This window comes from Callorhinus ursinus, unplaced genomic scaffold (genome assembly GCF_003265705.2).
Source record: "Callorhinus ursinus isolate GAN/ISIS: 27379988/994484 unplaced genomic scaffold, GSC_fseal_2.0 scaffold32, whole genome shotgun sequence".
NCBI lineage: Eukaryota > Metazoa > Chordata > Mammalia > Carnivora > Otariidae > Callorhinus > Callorhinus ursinus.
Genome location: NW_027397094.1, coordinates 8,643,530 through 8,668,262, shown reverse-complemented (window position 1 = coordinate 8,668,262; position 24,733 = coordinate 8,643,530). Strand labels below are relative to the sequence as shown.

Genomic DNA, 24,733 nt, shown 5'->3' with positions numbered 1-24,733 from the left:
GTACAAAGATTGTATTGAAAATTTCAATAGAAAGCTTCAACAATAGACTCAATCAAGAAGAAAGAAATAAGGGCACCTGGGTGGCTCAGTTGGTTAAGCAACTGCCTTCAGCTCAGGTCATGATTCTGGAGTCCCGGGATCGAGTCCCGCATGGGGCTCCCTGCTCAGCAGGGAGTCTGTTCTCCCTCTGACCCTCCCCCCTCTCATTCTTTCTCTCTCAAATAAATAAATAAATAAAATCTTTTAAAAAAAATTAAAAAAAAAGAAGAAAGAAATAAGTGAACACAAAGACAGGTCATTTTAAATCATCCAGAGGAACATACAAAAAAAAAAAAGAAAAAGAGTGAAGAAAACCTATAGGACCTATGGAATACTATCCAGAAAACAACATACACATTATGGGAGTCCCAGAAGGACAAGACAAAGAAACAAGGAGAAATACATTTGTGTGTCCAAGAGTGGGAAATGAATCCAGCAAAAATTCATGGAAGGGGCAGCATTTTGTCCTTACTGGAACACTCTGGACACAGTCTTGTCTTCTTTGCATGCAATGCTTCTGCCAAAACAACCATCTGTGGACTTACAGAATGTCTTATTCACTGTCATGGTGTTCCACACTGTGTTGCTTCTGATCAAGGAAATCACTTCACAGCAGATGAAGTGAGGCAATAGACCCAGGCTCATAGAATTCACTAGTCTCACCATCTTCTCTACCATCCTGAAGAAGCTGGCTTGAACGAATGGTAGAATAGCTTTTTGAAAACTCAGTGACAGTGCCAAGTAGGTGGCAATACCTTACAGACCTGGAGCAAGTTCTCCAGAAGGCTGTATATGCTCTGAATCAGTGTCCAATAAATGGTGCTATTTCCCCCATAATCCGGATTCACAGGTCCATGAACCAAAGGGTGGAAATGGGATTGGCACCACTATTACCTTTAGTGACCAGTAGCAAAATTTTTGCTTGCTATCTCCATGACCTTCTCTTCTGCTGGCATAGAAATATTAGTTCCAAATGGAGGAAAGCCTCCATCACGAGACACAATCATGATTCAACTGAAATGGAAGTTAAGACTGTCAACTTGGCCATTTTGGGCTCCCCATGCCTTCAAAGCAACAGGCAAAGAAGGGAGATACTGTGTTGAGTTGATTGATCCTACTAAAGAAACTAGACTGTTACTACACATTGGAGGTAAGGAAAAGTATGTCTAGCATACAGGAGATCCCTTGGGGCATCTCTTAGTACTAGCATGTCCTATGATTAAAATCAATGGAAATCTACAACAACCCGATTCAGGAAAGACTACTAATGTCCCAGAACCTTCAGGAAGGAAGGTTTGGATCACCCCACCAGGTAAAGAACCATGACCAGCTGAAGTGCTTGCAGAGGGCAAAGGGAGTAAGAAAGGGTAGTGGAAGAAGATCATTATAAATACCCACTGTGACCGTATGACCAGTTACAGAAATAAGGACTGTAATTGTCAGAGGAGTATTTCTTCCTTATTTTGCTAATAGGTGTATGCATATATCTTCAATTAAATATATATACTGAATACATATATATTTATATACTAAATATTTTAGTTAACATATTATACTTAGTATAATATATGTACTTAATTTATACTTGGTGTATGTATTAAGTAGGTATCTTTGTTTACTACCTTCTCTTATCCCTATATCCATAGTATATGGTGTACTGATTTTATATCACGGTGTTTAAGTATTGTTAACTTAAATCATACTATTTAAGTTACGGGCTATCAAAGAGAAGAGTAAATAAACATCACCCAAGGACTCTGCATCCTCTTTCAGGGATATGGCTAATTTTTTTTCAGTTGTACCCTGGAGAGTTGTGTAATGTTAGATGGAGGAAGTATGACTTTGTTATTGTCTTTATTTGGAGATTAAATATGGAATGTGTTACTAGAAACCAGGATCTGGGCACTGCATGTACATGTTGCTTCTAGGATGTTGGTGTACCTATATCCTGTCAGGTGACAGAAAAGATGTATTTTGTATATACTAGCATGTGTATATAAACATAAAAACTTATATATGCAATCATGTATCTATATTCAGTTAAATATAAGTCCACATTGGTATTTCCAGCTCTGACCCACTACCATGTGCATCATTTTAGTGTCCTTTTCTTGCTGATCTGTAACCTCCCAATGCAACAGTGATAAACCTGAGTCTTCCCATTTGCTACCTGTTTACTCAGTACCCACTGTAAATGTATAGCAGTACCAGAATTGTTAACCTGTACCCCATGGAAAACAACTTTATCAACTAGAGTAGAATGCTTGTGCAGTTCTTTGTCTTGAGCATTATAGTTTCCACTCACTTCCATAATTACTTAAGTCAGCACCTTTCACCCTCCACCTCCTTCAATGAGGTTGCCCCATAGATAGTTTACAATCCTTCCTGGTATCCCCAGAACCCATCAATGGCTTTTTAAATTTGCTTACATTAAGTTTCTTTATTTATGTTGTAAAGTCCTATAGGTTTGAACAAATGCATAAAGTCATGTACCCACCATTATGGTATCCTACAGAATAATAGCTTCACCGCTTAAAAAATTTCCTGCGAATCATCTGTTCAGCCCTCTCAACCTCCCCTTGAAGCTTTCTAAATAAATGTTTTTCTCTATAATTTTGCTTCTTCCAAGGTCATATAAAAATCAATCATACATCATGTAGCTCTTTCAGACTGACTTCTCTCACTAACCAATAGGCATTTAAGATTGCTCCATGACTTTTAGTGGCTTAATACACCATTTTTTCTTATCACCAAATAGTATTTCATTGTATGGATATGCCACAGTTTGTTTATCCATGCACCTATTGAAGGGTATCTTGGTTGCTTCCAATTTGGGACATTATGAATAAAGCTCGTATAAGTATTCATATGCAGGTTTTGTATGAATGTTAAGCTTTCAAATAAGTTGAGTAATTACCTAGGAGTGCAGCAGTTGGATTATATAAGACTATGTTTAGCTTTGTAAAAAACTGCTGAAGTTTGCAGATATTTTTAACCTCAATTTATAGTAAGAAATACATTTTGATTCATGATCCAATATAAACACAAACATTCATTTAACATTTATTCATGGAGTATTTACAATGTGCCACAATCTAGGCACTGGATTTATAGTACTACCTAAAATGGAGAAAACCCCCAGTTTTTTTTTTCTTTTTTAAGTTTTTAATTTTAACTTTAATTTTTTTATTACTATGTTATGTTAATCACCATACATTACATCATTAGTTTTTGATGTAGTGTTCCATGATTCATTGTTTGCATATAACTCCCAGTTTTGATGGAGTTTATATTCTAATGAGGGAATATAAAGAAAATAAGACATTTCATTTGCTAAATAACAGCTCTATAAAAAAAATTATAGTAGAAAGGGAATAGTTTACAGAAAAGGAAAAATTATGGAGACAAGATAAAACAACCAAATCAACACTTCCCTTGTCACCTGGTGTGAAGCAATTTAGCAGCAAATGCCTTTTTCCCCCCTCTATAGTTATTAGTAAATATCATCATAAACAGTTTGTTTTCTGCTGGCAAGGGCAGCAATACACCTTTACTGTTCTACCTCAGGGGCATATCAACTCTTCAGCCCCATATCATAGTCCAGTCTACAGACAGATGGATTGTCTTTTTCTTCCACCAGATAGATGTCTTGCTGATTCATTGCACTGATGATATAATGCTGGTTGAACCTACTGTGCAGGAAGTAGGAAATACTCAAGACACAATGGTAAGACACTTGTGTGCCTGAGGGTGGGATTTAATCCCACAGAAATGCAGGGGGCTGCCACCATGGTAAGATTTCTAAGGGTCCAGTGGTGTAGGACATGCCAAGATATTCCTTCTAAGGTAAAGAATGAGTTGCTTCTCCTACCAATAGGAAAGAGGTACAACCATTATTGGGCCACCTCGGATTTTGAAGACAATATACACCACATTTGGGCCTGCTACCCCAAGCCATTGACTAAGAGAACAGAAAAGCTATCAATTTTGAGTTGGGTCCAGAACAGAAGACTGTTCTGCAACAGATCTGAGCTGCCAAGCAAACTGCTGTGCCACTTGGGCTGTATTACCCAGCAGATCTAAGGTTGCCTGAAGTATCGGTAGTGGAGGGTCAGGCTTGGAGCTTTTTGCAGGCACCTATATGTGAATCACAGCACATACCCTTAGGACTCTTTAAGCAAAGCCATGCCATCCTCTGTGAACAACTATTCTCCTTTTGAGAAACAGCTTTTGGCATGCCTGATGGGCCACAGGGGAGACTGAACACAACCACAGGCTACCAAGTTACCAGGTAACCTGAACTGCCCATCAAGAATTAGATGTTGTCTGATCCACCAAGCCATAAAATTGAGTGTTCACAGCAGCACTTCATCATTACATGAAACGGCATATACAAGATTAGCCTCCAGCAGGCCTGGAAAACACAAGTATGCCCATGACCCCTACTAATACTACATTCTACCGTCTTACCCTCTTCAGCCCACAGCTGTGTCTCATGAGGAGTTCATGACCAGCTGATGGAGAAAGAGAAAACTCAGGCTTGAGTTAGGTAATTCTGCACGGTATGCAGAACTTCAGCCTCACTCTGAGATGGTCCTGAAAGTCAGCGATGAAAGGAAATCATCCAACTGGGCACAAATTTGAGCAGGGCACCTGGTTACTTATTTGTCATGGGAGGAGAGATGGCCATAGTTATGTTTCTGTACTGATTCATGCACAGGGGCTAATGGTTTGGATGATCAAGGACTTGGAAGGAGTACATTAGAAAACTGCTTAACCAGCTCCCACACTGCATAAGGTCAAATCCCTGCAACAAATCTCTGTCTACATCTGTCTCCTAATGGTTCTGCTTCTCTGATTGAACTCACATTTGCATTCTAATCATGCAGTTTAAAAACCCGTGATATCATGAATATAACCAAGATTATGACTTCTGGTTCATAGGTAGGTACTCCTCAGAATGACTGTTCCAGTTTATCCTCCCCATGCCTAAAAAGTTTTGTATTTTTCTGTGAACCATTTTTCTGGAGTTAAAAGTGGTATTCTCAGTTTTGAACAGGTCTTCCCATACTTTGTGTACATGCTCAACTCCTAATGAACTGTGTGCCCCAAGCTTGCAATGGAAAAGGAGTCCTATACCCTAGGGATGCAAGCAGACTGAGAATTCCTGAGCTCCCCCCCCACCACCACCAATCATGTTCCTTACTCCCAAACAGCATCAGCAGATAGGGCCTGACCTACACAAGCAAGCATTTAATGGGGCTTTTGGTTCATAGCCCTGTAACAGGGTCATAAACACATTTCTGAAAAATCTATATGAAATGGGATTTACATGACAAAAAAGGATACAAACAGATTAAAGATGATCATCCAAATTCCAGTGATCTGGCTGTCCTGGTTACTACTGTTGTGTAATATTAACCAACCCAAACACAGTAACATAAAACATTCACCATGTTTTTATGCTGGGGAATACAGAAAGGGTATAGTAGACACAACTTGTCCCTGCTCCTTGATGTCTGAGGCAAAGCTGGGATGACTCAGAGGTGCGCTGCAGTCATTTGAAGGCTTACTTGGCTACCATGCACAACATAAGACTTGGGAAGACAGACTGGACTAACAGAATTCCTAGGCAAAACTTCCCTGTGTTGTTTGGCTTCCTTATGATATGGTAGCTTCAGTATAGTTGGACTTCTCACATGGAGGCTCAGGTCTCCCAGTACAAGTGTTAATAGCGACCAAGGCAGTGAGTTCTGTAGCCTTTCATGACTAAGATACAGCATCACTTCCACCATATTCTGTTGCTCAGTAGAGTCACAAATGTGCCTACATTCAAAAGGGACACAGAACTCCCCTTTCAATGGGATAAGTGTCAAAAGATTTGCAAATATGTTTCAAAACCTTCACATTTAGACCTCTTAAGAGTGGCTTCTTTCAGGGCTCCTGGATGGCTCAGTCAGTTACATGTCTGCCTTCAGTTCAGGTCTATCTCAGGCTCCTAGGATGGAGCCCCAAGTCGGGCTCCCTGCCCAGCAGGGAGTCTGCTTCTCCCTCTCCCCCTCCCCACTGCTCATGCTAATTAAAAAAAAAAAATCTAAAAAAAATGAGCAGCTTCTTTCATCTTCCCCAGGAAAGGTTGTATGGGAGTTGGGGTGTTGAAAAAAAAAAACACTTGAGTAGGTTTTATAATCTGTAAATACATGAGCACTCCTGCAAAGATCATAAGCATTTGTCTAAGTTCAGCATTAAGCAAACACTTTAAATAGCAAATTTGCACAGGTGTACTCAAATACTATAGCACGTCCCACATGCAAGAAGTGGCCTCTCAAATAAACGGACTGCCTGGGACTTACAGGGTTAAGTGAAGCTTCTACTGAATGCCTTTTTCAAGAGCCCAGGATTGTGTGCTCTGAGAAGTGACAGGAGTGCCCTGGTCACTATCAGTAATGTCTGGAACTCCTAAAGTAGGAGTGTCCTGGTTAGTTCCTATAGCCATAGTCCATGTAGAAACATGTTACCTTGATTTATATTCAGCCTATACTGTGAGACAAAAGGTTTCCAGAATTCTTTACCCAAGAAGGGGCAATTCTTAGGTAATAGCCCAAGAGTTTGTAAAACTGTGCCGATGGGACCATTTGTTGGCCAGGGCATCCAGTGCTAAGATGACTACCTGATGTTTGGCCAGTTATGTGGATTCTTGGGTCCTTCCCTTTATCAGGGACATCCTGGATAAGGGATGAAAACCAGCAACATTCCCCTGTGCTCCATCACATACAATGATGATGATGTCATCTGTAAAGTCTAAGAACTGCTATTACTGTTCGTTCATTTAATCCCAAGGGGCTGCCCCAGTAACAGGATCTGTGAGAGGAGTGACCTCTTCCAGCATCACAGCACCTGGTAAGGGACTGACTACAGAAGAGGCCACCCCCTCTTGCAGGTGGGATATGCCAGAGAACCCAGGTTTGGCTCCATCTTGTAGCAAGGAAGCCTCCATAGCCATGTGTGTGAGGTCCTGTTTCCATGATTCAAGCTATAATAGGCAGTTGTGTATGGAGGGTCCCAGGCTCAGTCTGTGAGAGCCTCTGTGTACTGGAGCACCCAGTATATAACCAACAAGGGCAGGGTACAGCAGATCGATCGATCTATTTCTCCATCCATCCATCCATCCATCCATCCATCCATCCATCCATCCATCCATCCCAGACTGTTCAGGCTGTTAAAACGAAATGCCATAGACCAGGTGGCTTATAAACAACAGAAATTTATTTCTCACAGTTAAGCAGGCTGGGAAGTGCAAGACCAGGGCGCCGGCGGTACTGGGGTCTGGTGAGGGCCGGCTTCCTGGTTCACGGATGGCTGTGCATTCGCTCTGTCCTCACGTGGCAAAAAGCCAAGGGAGTCCCTGGGGTCTTATAAGGGCGTTACTCCCACTCATGAGGACTCCCTCCTCGTAACCTGACCTTTTCCCAAAGGCCCCACCTCCAAACACCATCACGCTGGGGTTCAGATTTCAACATACAAATTTTGAGGAAACACAAATATTTAATCGACAGCACTTCTCTTTTATATTCAAAAACTCATTCAAGGTTTTAGGGAGTAACGATTAAATTTAGTGGAATGCCCAGAGATAGCTGTAATTTGAGCCCTGTTTTAAGGCCATGAAAGTTCGTCAATGGTGCATTTCAGCAGATATTTAAGTCAATTCAGAAAATAGTAGAGGTACAAGCCAATCAGTGCCCTTTTTGTCTTTTGCTGTATAAATTTTTTTAAGTCCGTACCCCCAATTGGGTCAATCTGTGGACCTCGGTTTCCGCCATTTTGTGGTCTCTTCTTCCCGTATCTAAGTCCCTCCCTCTCCCTCATTCTTTCTTGCCGCTTCTTTCCTTTCTGTTGTCACTAGATATACCTCAGGGGGCTTCTCTTTACTCTGATCAGATTTACAAACTTCATTCCCCAGAGGAGTCTCCAGTCAGGATCTTCAGGGCCACGGGCGCGCTCCACAGCAGTATGTGCTTCTTACAGATTAAAGATCCTGGGCTGAAGTCGCTTCCGGATTATCCCCTTGGCTGGGGCACAGAGTGCGCGTTTTCCCCTCCACACACGAGGATGAGAGTTTCCTTCCAACACAGACACAGGCAGCGGAGCATGCCTGGCCAAATAGCCCAGCAGTTGACTGATTATCTTCTGTATGGCTGCCTCTTTTCTGCCATGCACATCTTCTCTCTCATTCCTCTCTGTACAAATTCCCTCTGAATGTTTTGGATTTCTCGCCATGTCAAGTCGCAACTTTCAGTTTTTGTCTCTACTCAGTCACCCATGGCACGGACCTGCGTGGTTAGAAGGGAAACTACCAAAGCCCAGCAGTCGGCTTCATCAGCAGCTGTCACTTCCTCCAGGGAATGCCAGCCCATCTCCCTGCAGTCAGGGTTCACAAACAGTAGGGTCATTTGTCTATAGCCCAGGTCAGAGCCATTAAGCTCCATGATTCCAAGGTTAGACCCTTGGAAAACAATGGTGCTAAGCAAACCCCAGGTTCACTGGCTAAAGGTTTTGCATTAGAAGAGCATTTGAGGTGCTTCCTCTGGTAATTTGGAAGGGGTCCCTTTTCTCATCAGCATCTGGGCCATAGGACACCACAAACGTGCAGCTCCACACCGCTGGGCATCAGGTGTGTGCGCAACAGCAGCAAGGGAAGGAGCAGCAGAGGAGGGAAGGCTGCTACCCTGACCTGAGCAACAGCTCATTAGACAACTGGAATGCCATGCTTAATTCTCCTGGGGCTGGTTGTCCTACCATTCCAAAATTTCACAAAGGGCCAGCTGCATGCCCACCCCAGTGGTGCACAATAACAAACGATGGTATGCATGGGCACCCCGAGCAGCCAGGGATGGTTGCCGGACTCTATGCAGTAACCAGAGAGTTCTAACCAGACCCTTGGTAGGTGGGGCACAAATGCAGTAGGGGTACAGTGCTGTCTCTGCCTTTACAGGCAGGCAGCCTCACAGCCAAACTGAACCCAAAGGGAAGTCACCTGGGGTGTAGCCAAATAACAATTCTCTCATAGGGAGCTTTTTAGGGTGGGAAGACACAGTGACACCCCAAAAAGAAGGCAGTACAGTGCAGGTCAAAAGGCAGGCCTGCCTGCGATTGACAGCTCTGTCCCAAAGGGCCTTTGTCATATCAGAGAACCAGTTAGTCAGGCAAGAACAATTAGTTAATAACTAGATGAACCACATCTTAGATGGTGACCTTGTTCTTGGACGGGCCATCCTGTTCATTATGACAACTGTATTAACTGCCTCCTATTCACTCAGTTGGTGGTGGGATTCCCTCTTGGTTTCAGAGGTAAAAGAGTCCATTATACTAGGCCTTAATTTCAGGCCACAGTTACTATAATTTAAAATATTTCAAAGACTATAAAAACATCTCAAATGTTCACTAATGTTGATTATATTTTCAGTGCAGAAACAGAAACAAAGACCTTAATATAGAAACAAGATATTATGAAGAGAGGTAAGAAATTTATGATACTTCCAAAAAAGATAATAAGGCTTAAAAAGCAGAAAAGCTATAACTGAAAATAGGTTTAGTGGTTGTCAGTGTAAGATTTCTGAGAATGCATTCTGCCTCCCACCATGGGAAAACTGGTACCGAATAATGTGAGTTTTTAATTTTGTAAGTATAGAAGAAAGCACCTTCACAGATTCACCTACATTGCTATATGCAGGCAGCGTTGTTTATTTAATACACTTTATTTTTTAGAGTAGTTTTAAGGTTACAGAAGAATTGAGCAGAAAGTAGAGTTCCTATATACCCCTTCACTTCCACCCACTGCTACAGTCCCGTTATTCCCATCTTGTGTTAGTGTGGCACATATGTTACAACTGATGAGACAATACGATACATTATGACTAACTAAAGTCCACAGTCTACCTTAAGGTTTACCCTTTGTGTTTTACACTTTATGGGCTTTGACAAATGAATGACATGTATCTACCATTATAATATCCTACAGAATCGTGTCACTGTCCTAAAAATCCTCTACAATCCACCTATTCATCCTTCCCTGCCTTGTCCCAAACCCGTGGCCACCACTGATCTTTTTACTGTCCCCATATACTTGTGCTGTTATCAGAATCCATTTTAGACGGAAACCAAAGTGTAAAGCCTTTTCAGATTGGCTTTTTTCACTCAGCAATGTGCAAGTAAGGTTCCTCCATATCTTCTGTTACTTGAGAGCTCACTTCTTTTTACCACCCAATCACTGTACCTTGTAACCTTGTTATAATTGCTTACCAGTGTCAAGGTATTCTATTTTTGACTCCTCCGAATTTTCTACCTAAAGAATCATGTTATGTGTGAATATAGACAGTTTTATCTCTTCCTTCCAAATCCAAGTTTATTTCCTTTACTTGTCATACTGTGTTAGCGATGACTTCCAGAAGGAGGCTGAAAAAGAGTGGTCAAAGGGGCCTCCTTCCTCTTTATCTTAACTGGAAAAGCATCTAGTTTCTCACCATTAAGTACGATGTTAGTGATAGGGCTGTTGTAGATGTGCTTTAACAAGTTAAAGAAGTTCCCTGTATTTCTAGTATGCTGAGATTTCTTATTGTGAATGTGGGTTAAGATTTTGTGAAATGCTTTTCTGCACCTAGTAGTATGATCATATGACTATTTTCCTTTTGCCTGTTGATGTCATGAGTTACGTGAACTGATTATCAAATGTTGAACCAGGACTGCATGCCTGGAATAAACTCCACTTGGTCACGGTGTGAAGTTATATACAGTTGGATTCACTTTGTTAATGACTTGTTGAGGATTTCTGCATCTATGTTCCAAGACATAGAGTTCTGTCTGCAGTTTCCCTTTCTTGTAATGTCTGCCTGGTTTTGCTATTACAGCAATACTGGGCTCACGGAATGAGTTAGGAAGTATTTCTTCTGTTTTTACTTTTTGGAAGAGATTGTAGAGAACTGGTTATTTCTTCCTGAAGTGTTTGGTAGAATTCACCAGCAAACACATTTGGGCCTGACACTCTGATTTGGAAGATTAAGTATTAACTCAGTTTCTTTAACAGATAGATCTTTCTGTGAGTTTTGGCAGATTGTGTCTTTCAAGGAACTGGTCCATTTTATGTAGGTTATGAAAATTGTGGACACACGGTCATGCACAGTATTATTATCCTTTTAATGTGATGAAATCAGTTATGACTTTCTTTCATTTCTGGTATTAGCACCTAGTACTTCTCTTTTTCTTAGTTAATTTAGCTAATGTTTTATCAGTTTGACCTTCCCAAATAACTAACTTTTGGTTTTACTGATTTCCTCTATTTTGTTTTTGATTTCACTGATTTCTACTCTAATTATTATTTCTTTTGTTTCACTTACTCCGGATTTAATCAGCTCCTTATCCTAGTTTCCTAAGATGGAAGCTTAAGACTCTTTGTGCAAGTTAAGATCATTCATTTGTGTAACCTGGTTTATGTAATCTGACTGATGGTGTAATCTAGTATACCACCTTTATACCCTGTCTCTCAATAAAAGCCCCACTCTAGCTTCACTCTGGCTCTGCTCCAGTCTCAACCCACCTTCTCCTCAGAGTCAAAAATCTCCAAGGGTGCAGATCTGTCTCTGGGTACACTGGCCTCTGCCTTAGAGGGCAGTTACTTACAGAAGGTTTGTACAAAATTTAGGCTGAGGACTAGAGAACTCACATATGTACACTCAAGGCACCTCCTGGCTTGACATGGACCATGGGTGAACAGGGAAAATGAGACTAGGGACTAGATATCCCTCTGTACTGAACACATTCTATTTGCCACTTTGTTATTTTGATTTATACATTCTAAATGGTTATGTATTACCTCTGTGGGCCTCCTTTTACAAGGCTGCTCAGCCCTTATACACATGGGAGATGTGCCTGATACAGTAACAAATGCTAAATTAGGAGTGTCTGTTCTCTGTTCACAACTATATTAAGTTGCATTATGCAAATGAAGCACATATGGTTTATTATATAAAGAACCATATGTGGATACATAAGTCCTGTAAACTTAAGGGACACTTCACATAAGCATTTAAGGCTGTGACCCTAATTATTCAATTTAACTCTGCTTTTTAAAAGCTTCACATTCATGATTGCCAGGATGAGGGCTGCAGAAACAGTATGATTATTAACACGAGGGAACTTCTCGTGATGAAATCCTGATTCCTTTGTAATCCTAATGCAACAGAGACTCCAGATACCTTTTTGATTTTGTAACCTGTGTTGATGGTTACTCAAACTATTAAGTGATAAAATTTCACAGAACTACACTGTACACACAAAGTGCTTGTAAAAACTGTTGAAGTAGAAATAATGACTATATGTGACTTAGTACTGTGGTACCATCAATTTCCTGTGCTTGACAATATATACCGTGGTTGTGGAAGACAGCATTAGAGGAAGCTTGATGGAGGGCATGTGAGAATTCTATGTCTGACTGCAACTTGTCTATTTTTTCATTTTACTACTTTTTTTAATTTTTTTTGGTTTTTAAAGCTTCACATGGCACAATATACATCTATAAATTACAACTTTTTGTTTCCTAAAGATAAATATGGCATCAAAACCCAAAACACGACTTCTGTTATATTACTTCTAAAAATAATCTTTAAGTTATATACCTCAGATTGAAAGCTTTCTCTTTAATATAAATTCTGACGTAACCTAGTATTTTTGCTAAAAAAAAAAATTGTTGTAAATAAAAAAATCTGCAATATTTTATACCAGTATTTGCTTGGTGACATTCAATGGAATGTTACTTAACAAGACTGTCCTGCATTTGTTGCAGTCTACTTTGGAGTAAAATAAGGCCAGTTTGTATGGAAGAAGGTTCCCGAACATTCAGGATATCCTGTCAACAGAGCTTCCGCCAGTGTGAATTCTTGTATAATGGGTGCTGAACTGCAGCTCGACATTCCTAACATCCACTTCAATCATAAGGTTTTTCTCCTGCGTGTGTTCTCTGATGTACAATGAGGTTTGACTTCTGAGAGAAGGTTTTTCCACATGTGTTACATTCATAGGGCTTCTCCCCCGTGTGTGATCTCTGATGTTTAGCAAGGTCCGATTTACGGTAAAAAATTTTCCCACATTCATTACATTGACAAGATTTCTCTCCTGTGTGAGCCCTGTGATGCACTGTGAGGGATGATTTGTGACTGAAGGATTTTCCACATTCATTACATTCATAGGGTTTCTCCCCTGTGTGTTTTCTCTGATGTAAAATAAGTCCTGACTTCACACAGAAAGATTTTCCACATTCATTACATTTATAGGGCTTTTCTTCTGTATGAGTTCTCTGGTGGACAATTAAGGCTGACTTATGACAGAAAGCCTTTCCACATTCATTACACTCATAGGGTTTCTCACCTATGTGAATTCTCTGGTGCTGAGTGAGCTGAGACTTCTGGCAGAAGGTTTTCCCACATTCGTTACACTCATAGGGTTTCTCCCCTGTGTGTGTTCTATTATGTTTAGTTAGGTATGATTTATTATAGAAGATTTTCCCACATTCGTGACATTCAAAGGGCTTCTCCCCTGTATGAGTCCTATAATGTTGAGAGAGGGTAGACTTATGGCTGAAGAATTTCCCACATTCAGGACATGCAAAGGGCTTCTCCCCTGTGTGAGTTCTCTGATGTACTGTGAGGTCAGACTTCAAGCAGAAGGTTTTCCCACATTCATAACATTCGTAAGGTTTCAACCCTGTATGAATGATCTGATGCCTGGTGAGTACTGACTTGTGGTAGAAAGTTTTCCCACATGCATTACATTCGTAGGGTTTATCCCCTATGTGAGTTCTCTGATGTTGTGTAAGGTGTGACTTCTGACAGAAAGATTTCCCACAGTCAGGACATTCAAAGGGTTTCTCACCTGTATGAGTTCTCTGATGCACTGTAAGGTGTGAATTCATACAGAAGGATTTCCCACATTCATAGCATTCATAGGGTTTCAGCCCTGTGTGTGTTCTCTGGTGTTTAGTGAGGTCTGACTTCTGGTAAAACGTTTTCCCACATGCATTACACTGATAGGGTTTCTCCCCTGTATGTGTTCTCTGGTGTAACGTGAGGGCTGACTTGTGGCTGAAGGCTTTCCCACATTCACTGCACACATAGGGTTTCTCCCCTGTGTGTGACCTCTGATGTTTAGTGAGGTTTGACTTCTCCCAGAAAGTTTTTCCACATTCATTACACTGAAAGCGTTTCTCTCCTGTGTGTATCCTCTGATGTCGAGTGAGGTGGGATTTCTCCCAAAACGCTCTCCCACATTCATTACATTCAAAGTGTTTTTCTCCTTTATGAGTTTTAAGTTGTGAAAGGCATAAATTCCTCCTAAAATTATTCCCACTTTCATTACATTCATAGTGTTTCATATGTGCCCCATGATGTTTCAAAAGGGTAGACTTCACACGTAAGGATTTTCCACAACCACTAAATCCATAGTGATTTTCCTTTGAGGAATTTATCTGATGGAATAAGAAGGATTTATCAAAGAAGGTTCTCCCATATTCATTACATTCACAGTCATTCCCTTCTGCAATCTCTTTCTTGTATGTACTGAATATTGCCTTTTCAAGGAAGGTTTCTTGATAAATGTTATGATCAAAATTTTGCTCTAAAGTTTGAATCTTCTCATGATGAACAGGGTCCTCATCATGACTGAAAGTTTTCCCATTTTTAAAAAATTCACTTTTCTCTCTAGTATGAGTTTTCTCGTGTTTAATACTGAGTAGCAATTTTCCACAGGCATTAAATTCATCAGTCTTTTTTCCTAAATAGTTTTTCTTATTGATAAACAATTCTGAAATACAGTTGAAACTCACTCCACATGAGTCACACTGACAGAGGGTTTTTCTGGAAGGAAAAGAATTTGTGTCCAAGTTATGTGGTTTTCCTACTACGTTACCTCGTTCTTCAGTTAGCATTTTATTATTGATGAATGCAACTTCCCACACATGTTTCGGCTGGTTTTCGTGGCTCCTTTCTTTCTTGTGATCAGTTTTCCAGATTTCTAAAAATAAGAAAAATTAACCTTACATATGAATAGTAACACATTTTTTATGGAATGCAATGTATATACAAATGCCCTATGTTAGTTAGAGCTGATTTGGATTTCTTGTCTAGTCCAGAGAAGAAAATAACTGTAGGTGCATATTCTTTCTATTCTTGAGTTTTGACATGAAAAACAAAAAATGAAAACTAGAAACAAAAAGCCTGGCATAGTGGGAAAAGGGAGCGGAAACTGGCTATTACAACACATACATCTGCATTCTGGTGTCTGATGAATAACAGCACCCGTTAAAATCTGAATGTGTCCATCTAGCCTCCAAAAAACTGTATGGATCAATATAAGGAGAGCAAATAAAATTACCTACAACAACCCATGACTTCAGCATAACCAGGACATACAAAATACTACTAACTTCAAATTGCCACTAAGGAAAGAAACATTTAAACACAGACAATAACTGATAATGAGCCCACATCCATTGAGAGTCAGCTAGAGACTGTGGCAACCATACATAAAGAAGAGACAGGGAACTCAGAGATGATTAAATACAAATGAAATCATTCCCAGAAAGGGGAAGCCCCACTACGAGTGGGAAAACACTGAGATGACATCTCAGTTCTGATACGTGATAGCCCAGACCACTGGGAACTCCAACAGAAGGGACTTGTAGTTAATGGGAACTGAGGATGCAAGCACTGATCCAGGTGAGGAATAAAACTGTAAGAAGGACAAAGTGATCTTAGAATAGACTTAAATTACAAGGAGCCAGTTATGAACTGAACTGTCCCTCTCCCAAATTCATATGGTGAAGCCCTAATCCCCAATGTGACTATATCTGGAGACAGAGGCAATTAAGGTTGAATTAGGTCATCAGTGTGTAGCACTAATCTGATAGGAACAGCATCCTTATTAGAAGCAGAAGAGACACCAACTTGCTTCTTCCCACTGTGTGCACAGAAAAAAAGCCATGCGAGGCTACAGCAAGAAGGTGCTGTCTACAAGCTGAAGAGACAGGGCTCACCAGAAACCAACCCTGCTGGCACCTTCCCCTTGGCCTTATAAACTCCAGAAGTGTGAGAAAACAAATTTCGGTTATTTAGGTCACCCAGTCTGTGGTGTTTTGTTATAGCAGTCCAGGCAGACTAACAGAGAGTCCAAAGAGAAAAGAGATTTCACTGAAATTTTAATAAATAGCCCTGAAAAAAGGCATGACAACAGAGCAGAAAGAATGACAATAAAACCAAAGAAAGAAGAACTGGTTCACAAAGAATATCCAGGATAAAGAAGGTAGTCTGCAAAATAAATAAAAATTTAAAAATAAAATTGTATGCATATATGTAGGATTATACTCTCTACAGAGAAAAAAAAAACAATGAATATTAAAAACCATAATATTGGGCGCCTGGGTGGCTCAGTCATTAAGCGTTTGCCTTTGGCTCAGATAATTATCTCAGGCTTCTGGGATCGAGCCCCGCATCGGGCTCCCTGCTCAGCGAGAAGTCTGCTTCTCCCTCTCACACTCTCCCTGCCTGTGTTTCCTCTCTTGCGCTCTTTCTCAAATAAATAAAATCTTTAAAAACAAAACAAACAAAAAGGAGCCATAATCTAAGAAAACTGCTGAAAAGGAGACCTCATCCACACAGGCTAAAGAACCACCACAAACCTGGGCAAAGCTGACCTGGAACAGTCTTCTCTAAGGCACACTCTAGTAAAACTACTAGACCTTAAAAATGAAGAAACATCCTTGGGGCAAAAAGACTAAATCTCAATAAACAAATAAAAATGTAGATTTGGCAATAGATTCTGTCACCAATAAACAAAGCAAGGCTCAGTGGAGGAACATTTTCAAGTTAAAAAAAAAAGTGGGAATCAAGGATTTGATAGGGAACACTGGCAGAAAAACTGAGCAGTGGATAATTTAATTGTAGGCCCAAGACCAAAAGAAAGTTGAGAACAAGAATAGAAGAATAATATATAAATGTTAGAGGCCCCTGGGTGGCTCAGTTGGTTAAGGGTCTACTTCCGGCTCAGGTCATGATCTCAGGGTCCTTGGATCGAGTCCCACATCGGGCTCCCTGCTCAGCAGGGAGTCTGCTTCTCCCTCCCCCTCTGCACCACCCCCACTCGTGCTCTCTTTCCTCTCACGTTCTTGCTCTCAAATAAATAAAATCTTTAAATACATACATACATATGTGTGTGTGTGTGTGTGTGTGTATATACACACACACACACACACACATATACATAAATGTTATATATTCTAGTGAAGCAGAAATAATGCAATTAGAAAACCTATAGGAAACAGGAATGAAAAGAAGAAATAAGAATAAGCTCAGAGATAGCCACATAAATAATAGCCTAAAGAATGTCACTAAAAGCTAAAAAATCAAATAGAGTTAAATAAGGAAATGGGCAACTAAGGCCAGTATAAAAAACTATTAGTGTAAAAGTAACTACAAGAACAAAACCATAAAAATTTAATTGACTCCCTCCAAAAAGAAAAAAAGACCAAACAGAATAATTCAGTAAATGTGATACACTCATTAAATGTAACAAAATGACAGAAATGAGACGAAACATGAATCATATTAATAAATATGAATGGGTTTAATTCATCAATTAACAAATGACTTCAAACTGTGTCACAAACAAAATCCAAATTGATGCTATAAAGGGGAAACATAATGATAAAAACTGACTCAAAAAAGCTAAAACCAAAGGGATGGGCCATATTATTCCAGACAAAGGGAAACAATAAGGAAGCAGAGATGCAATCTTGTTATCAGTAAGGACAAAAAAACCCCCCAAAACCCCACTTTACAAGGCTAAAATCCTCAACTTTCAATGTGAAAATCACAGTATGAATATCTAGAGTCCAAAAACCCTTGAAGCAGAACTCAGAAAAGCAAGGAAAAAATGAAATACACTATTCAAAAGAGTATTTCAAGAAAGATCAAAAAGGAAAAAGTTGGGGGTGTAGAAGACTTAATGACAACAACCAAGAAGACATATATCTTTATAATGTCAAAACTTGTAATAGAAAAGACACTTCCATCTCAAGGGTGCCTGAAACATTAAAAAAAAAAAAAAACTGATACAGGTAAAATGCTCAGGTAATGCTACAGTAAAACTAGAAATTATTAGGGAAGAATAAGCTTCCATTGGGACTTCAAAAACAAACAACTCTCTAGTAAAAACTGCTCTTTGATGAAAAAGGAAACAAACCAAAGCTGAAGTTCTAAACCAAAATAGTGAAAATATTACTTAGGAGTATATATGGGATACACACACTGATCAGAGATTTCATAGCATCAAATGTTTTGTATCAGTGACAAAGAATGAAAAATAAGTAAACCCTTGACTCAAAAAATTAAAAAAACTAGAAGAAAACAATAGTAATGTAAAAGAATGGAGTAGAAAGCACAAAGAGTGAAATAATAAAGATAAAAACAGATAAACACAAAAATAAATTTAAAATAATACAGATAAAAACTTTCTCTTCAGGGCGCCTGGGTGGCTCAGTTGTTAAGCGTCTGCCTTTGGCTCAGGTCATGATCCCAGGGTCCTGGGATCGAGCCCCGCATCGGGCTCCCTGCTCCAGGGGAAGCCTGCTTCTCCCTCTCCCACTCCCCCTGCTTGTGTTCCCTCTCTCACTGTGCCTCTGTCAAATAAATAAAATCTTAAAACAAAACAAAACAAAAAACCTTTCTCTTCATCTTTAAGGTCTACTAGTTTTATTAAAGGCGGTCTTTAGTGAACCATTCCACATCAGTTTTCCCAGGTTGCTGGTGGTCTCTGAATATGTGCGTCAGGTCTTCTTTCATTTCTGGATAGTTTACTTAGATTAGAAGTTAATGGAACAGAAACAGAAAAACAGTAGAACAAGAGTTAAGTCAAAAAAGCTGGTTCTTTGGAACCCCTGGCTGGCTCAGTCAGTGGAGCATGCAACTCTTGATCTTGGGGTTTTGAGTTCAGTCCCCACGTTTGGTGTAGAGATTACTTAAAAAATACATAAAATCTTTAAGAAACAAAAAAGCGGGTTCTTTGAAAAGATTAACAAAGAAAGCAAATCATTGACTACCCTAATCAACAAAAACAAGGGAAAGAAAGTTCAACTACCCAAACTGAGAAACAGTAAGGAGGAAACAATCACTGGAACAAGGTATGAAAAAAATCAAAAAGGCTATTTTTGCTCAACATGATACAGGTATGTTTGAAAGAAAAGTAGCAAATAATTTCCTAAGAAAATACACCTTATCGAAATTAAACTTGGTAGAGACAGAAAATGTAAACAGAATAATTTCCACATAAGAAACAAAGTATCAAGTTTGCGTGAGCCATAAAATAAAGCATTTCTGTGCTTTTCACCTACATTTACAAATTGTTAAATTTTTCCCATACTTGCCTTATCTTTCTCTATATAAAGTTTTCCTGACCATTAACTCTGTGGGTTAAATGCAAACATCATGATCTGTTATTTCAAATGTATCAGCATGTATCTCCTATGAGTTAAAGGCATGATCACCCTCAAGAACACTGTACGATGATACTACATCATCCATCATACAGTCCACTCAAGAAGAACAGTATCTTTGAAAATATCTATGTGCTTTTCAACTATACAAATCCCCTTCCTTCACTGCAAAGTCCTCCACCATCAAGGGGTATAGGTATCATGAAAATGGGTTTAATCAAAATTGTCTTTAAAGATTTTCCACATAGGTTCTGAAATTTGTTAATGTATCTCTGAGGTATGCCTGTAATATCTTTGTCTAGTTTTGGTATTAGCAAAATGCTAGCCTCAGAGACTGAATTAGTATAACCTTCTGGATTTTCTGGAAGAGTTTGGTAAAACTGGTATTATTCCATGTGTGGTAGAACTCACTAATGAAGTCCCTGTACTTGGGTTTTCTTCATGGAATGGTTATCTATTTCTCCTGAAGTGAGCTGGGATAGCTGTTGAAGGAAATTGTCCATTTTACCTAAATGGTTGAATTTATAAAGCTAGAGGCAAAACATTTCCTTATTTTTCTTGTAATATCTGTAGAATCTTTGGTGATATTGCCACTGCTATACTTTTTTTTTTGGTAATATTTTATTTATTTTTTGACAGAGAGAGACAGCAAGAGAGGGAGTGGGAGAGGGAGAAGCAGGCTTCCCACGCAGCAGGGAGCCCGATGTGGGGCTCTATCCCAGGACCCCGGGATCATGACCTGAGCCGAAGGCAGACGCTTAACTACTGAGCCACCCAGGCGCGCCACCACTGCTATTCTTGATATCAATAATGTGTCTCATCTAGAAGCCTGTCAATTTTACTGATCTTAAAGAACCAGCTTTTGGTTTCACTAATTTTCTCAACTATTTTTCTGTTTTCAATTACATTATTTAAACACTTTGTTATTTACTACTTCGTTTCTTCTCCTTACTATGGATTTAATTTGCTCCTGTCCCCCTAGATTTATAAGGTGGAAGCAGCCATTAAATTGTGACCTTCCTTCTTATCCAGTATGAATTTCACACACGTGTTAGATATACATGTGTGTATACAAACACAAAATCCAACATGTATGAAATTTACACATATTAAATACATATTATTTATAATATATATTCCATATAAAAAGAATTTTATGTATGCATTTGTGCATTAGATACATTCACACACAAAAAATTTACTTGTGTTGCATAAGAAAGGTCTCAATTATCTCAGCTGTTTTCACCTTAAAAAACAAGAAAAAAAAACACTAGAAAAGAGAAAATTAAACCCAAAAGTAAGAGAAGGAATAAAGATCAAATGGAAAATAATGAAATCAATGAAATATTATACATACTTTGTTTCCTATATTAAAATTTCCTATATGTAAATTTCCTACAAATTCTGTTTTCATGAACATTCAGTTCAAAATAGTTTCTAATTTCCCCTTTGAATTCTTCTCTGAACCATCAAGTTAGGTAAAAGTGTGCTATTAAGTTTCTAACTATTTAGGACTTTTACAGCTCTTTCTGTTACTGATTTTTAATTTAGCTAGATTTATCTCCACTCTGGTAAGAGAAAACATTTTATATGACTTGACTCCTTTTAAATTGAGATTTGTTTTAGGTCTTAGAATATGGATCTACCTCGGTTTACGTTCATGTGCTCCTGAAAAGAATGTGTATTCCACTGGTTTACCTGTGTGTGTGGGGGGGTGGTATTTTATAAATGTCAATTAGGTCATTTGGTTATTCGGTGTTCTTCAAGTCTAGTACAGCTTTGCTTATTTTCCACGGGAGAGGGATGTTGAAATATCAGACTATAACTGTGCATCTATTTCTCCTTCAAGTTCCATCAGATTTTCCTTCATATACTTTGAAAAATTTATCTGCACCATAAAAGGAAAGGATTAAGTTTTCTTGATAAATTTATCTCTATCAATATGAAAAAAAAATCCTTCTCTTTCTCTGGCAATATTCTTGGCTTTGAAATCCACTTCATCTAATACTGACACAGGAATATAACCTTTTGAATAATTTTACCACTGTTTATCTTTTTCCATCCTTTTTATGTTCAACCTATTTGAATCTTACCCTTTTAATTTATCTCACTTGGCAATCTCTGCCTTTTAAATGGGGGTAAAGTAGTGAAGAAAACAGGCAAAAATCTCTGCTTTCTCAGGTTTACATTACCACAGGCTCATTGTATATCTCAATCATTTTGTGGGTTCTAAGTATTAAAGGGGTAACTTGACTTCTTGAAAACAAAAACACACCATCAAACCTCATAGGATTTCTAATTAGAATTAATTGAATCTGCATGTGAATTAGGGAGGAATACATCTTTATGATGCTGGCCCTTCCAATAATCAACAACATAATCTATTCATATATAGAAACCTTCTTTAATTTTTTCAATACCATTTTAAACTTCTTATAGAAGAATATTATGTGTCTTATGCTTATATCAAGTTTTAAGAAACACTCAGACAGAAATACACACATCTACTAATCGTAAACCACAGCATCACTCTGAGAGAAGCGGGGCACTGTTCTGGCTCCTAACTCCAGAGCAACACTGTAGTACTTATATTCAGAGACACAGGCAGAACACAGAACTATCAAGTTCTTCTTATGAAAATAACGCCACCTTCAAAAACAATGAAATTTCAGTGTTCAGCAACTAAGAAGAGACTGGTGCCTCCATTAGGGCAACAAGGTAAATCACAGACCAACTAAAATTATACCAGAAGAACAAGGGAAAGAGACAATTAAGGAGAACAACCCAGGCTATAGATTTGATCCTATCTACCAGAAACATTCACACAAATACACTTACAATAGAAGATTTTCTACGGAAATAATTTTCTCAATTATTTTTTGAGAAAAAAATAAATTTTCTAGGAGATGATTTCGCCATGAAGGGCAATACAAAGATGGTTTGAAAGGGCTCAAAATTGGACCAATCCATAGAGCAATATATGACCCAGGACAATGTTGGAAACAACAGACCAATGGGCCAATAATTAGTAGAGGCTAAAACAGGATGTGACACCAATAGAGGCAGAGAAGTTAACACAGAGACCAGTGAAAGAAACTGTGTTAATCAGGGTTTGCCAGAGAAACAGAGCCAGTAACCATACATATACACACGTGCGTGTGTGTGTGTGTGTGTGTGAGAGAGAGAGAGAGAGAGAGAGATGAAGTTTATTAAAGGAATTGACTTATGCAGTGATGGAGGCCAAGAAGTCCCCCAATCTGCTGTTTGAAAGTTGGAGAACCAGGAAAGCCAATGGTATAATTCAGTCTGAGTCAAAAAGCCTGACAACTACGGGAGATGATGGTTTAACTTTTAGTAAAGATTGAAGGCCTGCAAACTAGAGGGCCAGTGGTGGAAGTCCCAGAGCCCAAAGGCCAGAGAACCAGGAACATTGATTTTTGTCTTAGATATCCCAGCACAAGAAGAAAAAGAAAATTTGCCCTTCTTTGCCTTTTTATTCCATTCAGGCCCTCAAATAATTAAATGCTATCTGACCATAAAGGTGAGGGTGGATCTCTTTATTCAGTCTACTGAATCAAATGCTGTTTCCAGAAACATCCCCCAAGACACACCCAGAAATAATGTTTTACCAGCTATCTGGGCATCAGTTAGGCCACTGAGGTTGACACACAGAATGAATCATCAAAAAGACACAGAGCACCCCCCCCGTAACACTATCGTCATTCTAATAACCGTGTGCGTGCCCAAGGCAGCGCCCTCTGACAACAGACATCAGAGATGGTACACGGTGGGAGGAAAGGACTTCAGCCAAATAATCCAATCAAGTCATTAAACAAATAAGCAAGCAAAAATAATAACGGGCCCTAGAAAAAGAAGGAATCAGTATCAGACTAGGAACAAAATATCTAAGATATCCTTTTGTCAAAAAAAAAAGTTTCACAAGACGAACAGGTAAATTTCACATATATGGGAGAAACAGCAGGCAACCAACTGCCCTTGAAAGAGTCCAGATATTGGACTTAGCAGATCACAAAGCAGCTATTACAAACATGTCCAAAAGGCAACCATGTTTAAGGAAGTAAAGGAAGGTACTGATGACACCTCATCACACAGAGAGTATTAATAAACAGAAAAGAATGAAACAAAAATTCTAAATTTGAAAATTATACTACCTGCACTGTAAATTCATTAGATGGGCTCAACAATTGAAGCTTACAGAAGAAGAAGAATTAGTAAACTTGAAGATAGATCAATAGATATAACTTAAACAAAAGAAGAATGAAGACAACTGAACAAAGCCTCAAATAAATGAAAGACAGTGTTATCTGCACCAAAATATTCAAAATGGGAATATCAAAAGAAAAGAAGGAAGAGTAAGGGGAGAAAAACTATTCAACAGAACGGTGAAATCCTGCAAATTTAAGAGAAAAATAATATGCAAATTCCAGAAGATAAATAAACTCCACATGAGATAAACAGAGATCCATGCCAAGATGCATCATAGTAAGACTATTTAAAAAGAAAGACAAAAAGAAAACTTAAGTATCAAGAGAAATACAACTCATCATATACAAGGGAACTCCAGTTAGATTAACACCTGACTTTTCAACAGAGTCAACAGAGAGCAGGAGGTAGGGTGACATACTGTGAGCTAGGAAAAAAAAAACAAAACAAAATAGAACTGTTTTCAAAACTGAAAGCGAAATACATAAACCCATACATTTCCAGTCATTAATTCAAATCCACAAAGATTGCAGGTAAAGTAACTCTGTAATTTTAAAAGACAGCATAAAGACATATTTCTTCTCCTAACCACTGCCCCAGGCCATGCAACAACCAATATGTATACAACTATATTGTTAGGTCTGTAACCTATAGAAATTAAATACGTTTGACAATAGCAAACACAGGCAGAAAAACAAAGTTATACCAGAGTGAGGAAACGAACCTGGATGGTAACCTGAATTCACAGTAACAAATGAAATGAAGCAGAAATGGTGAATAAGAACGTTAAGATAGCAAACTCCATAAATAAATACTTGCTATCCTTTCTTGTCTCAGTTTCTTTAAAAGACATCAAATTATATAAAGTTGTAATTCCAATAATGCATTGTTGGAATTTAAACATATACAGATCTACTATGCACAAAAGTAGTATCACAA

At 38.8% G+C, this 24,733-nt stretch overlaps 1 protein-coding gene across 1 annotated transcript in view; it reads right to left on the bottom strand.

Annotated features, from left to right (window-relative positions):
- Positions 1-24,733, bottom strand: part of LOC112807728 (zinc finger protein 90 homolog) — a 133,105-nt gene that overhangs the window by 74,532 nt on the left and 33,840 nt on the right. The window contains exon 5 of the mRNA XM_073878999.1: positions 13,017-15,096. Coding sequence (XP_073735100.1) covers positions 13,017-15,096 — 2,080 coding nt within the window. The remainder of the gene's footprint in view (positions 1-13,016; positions 15,097-24,733) is intronic.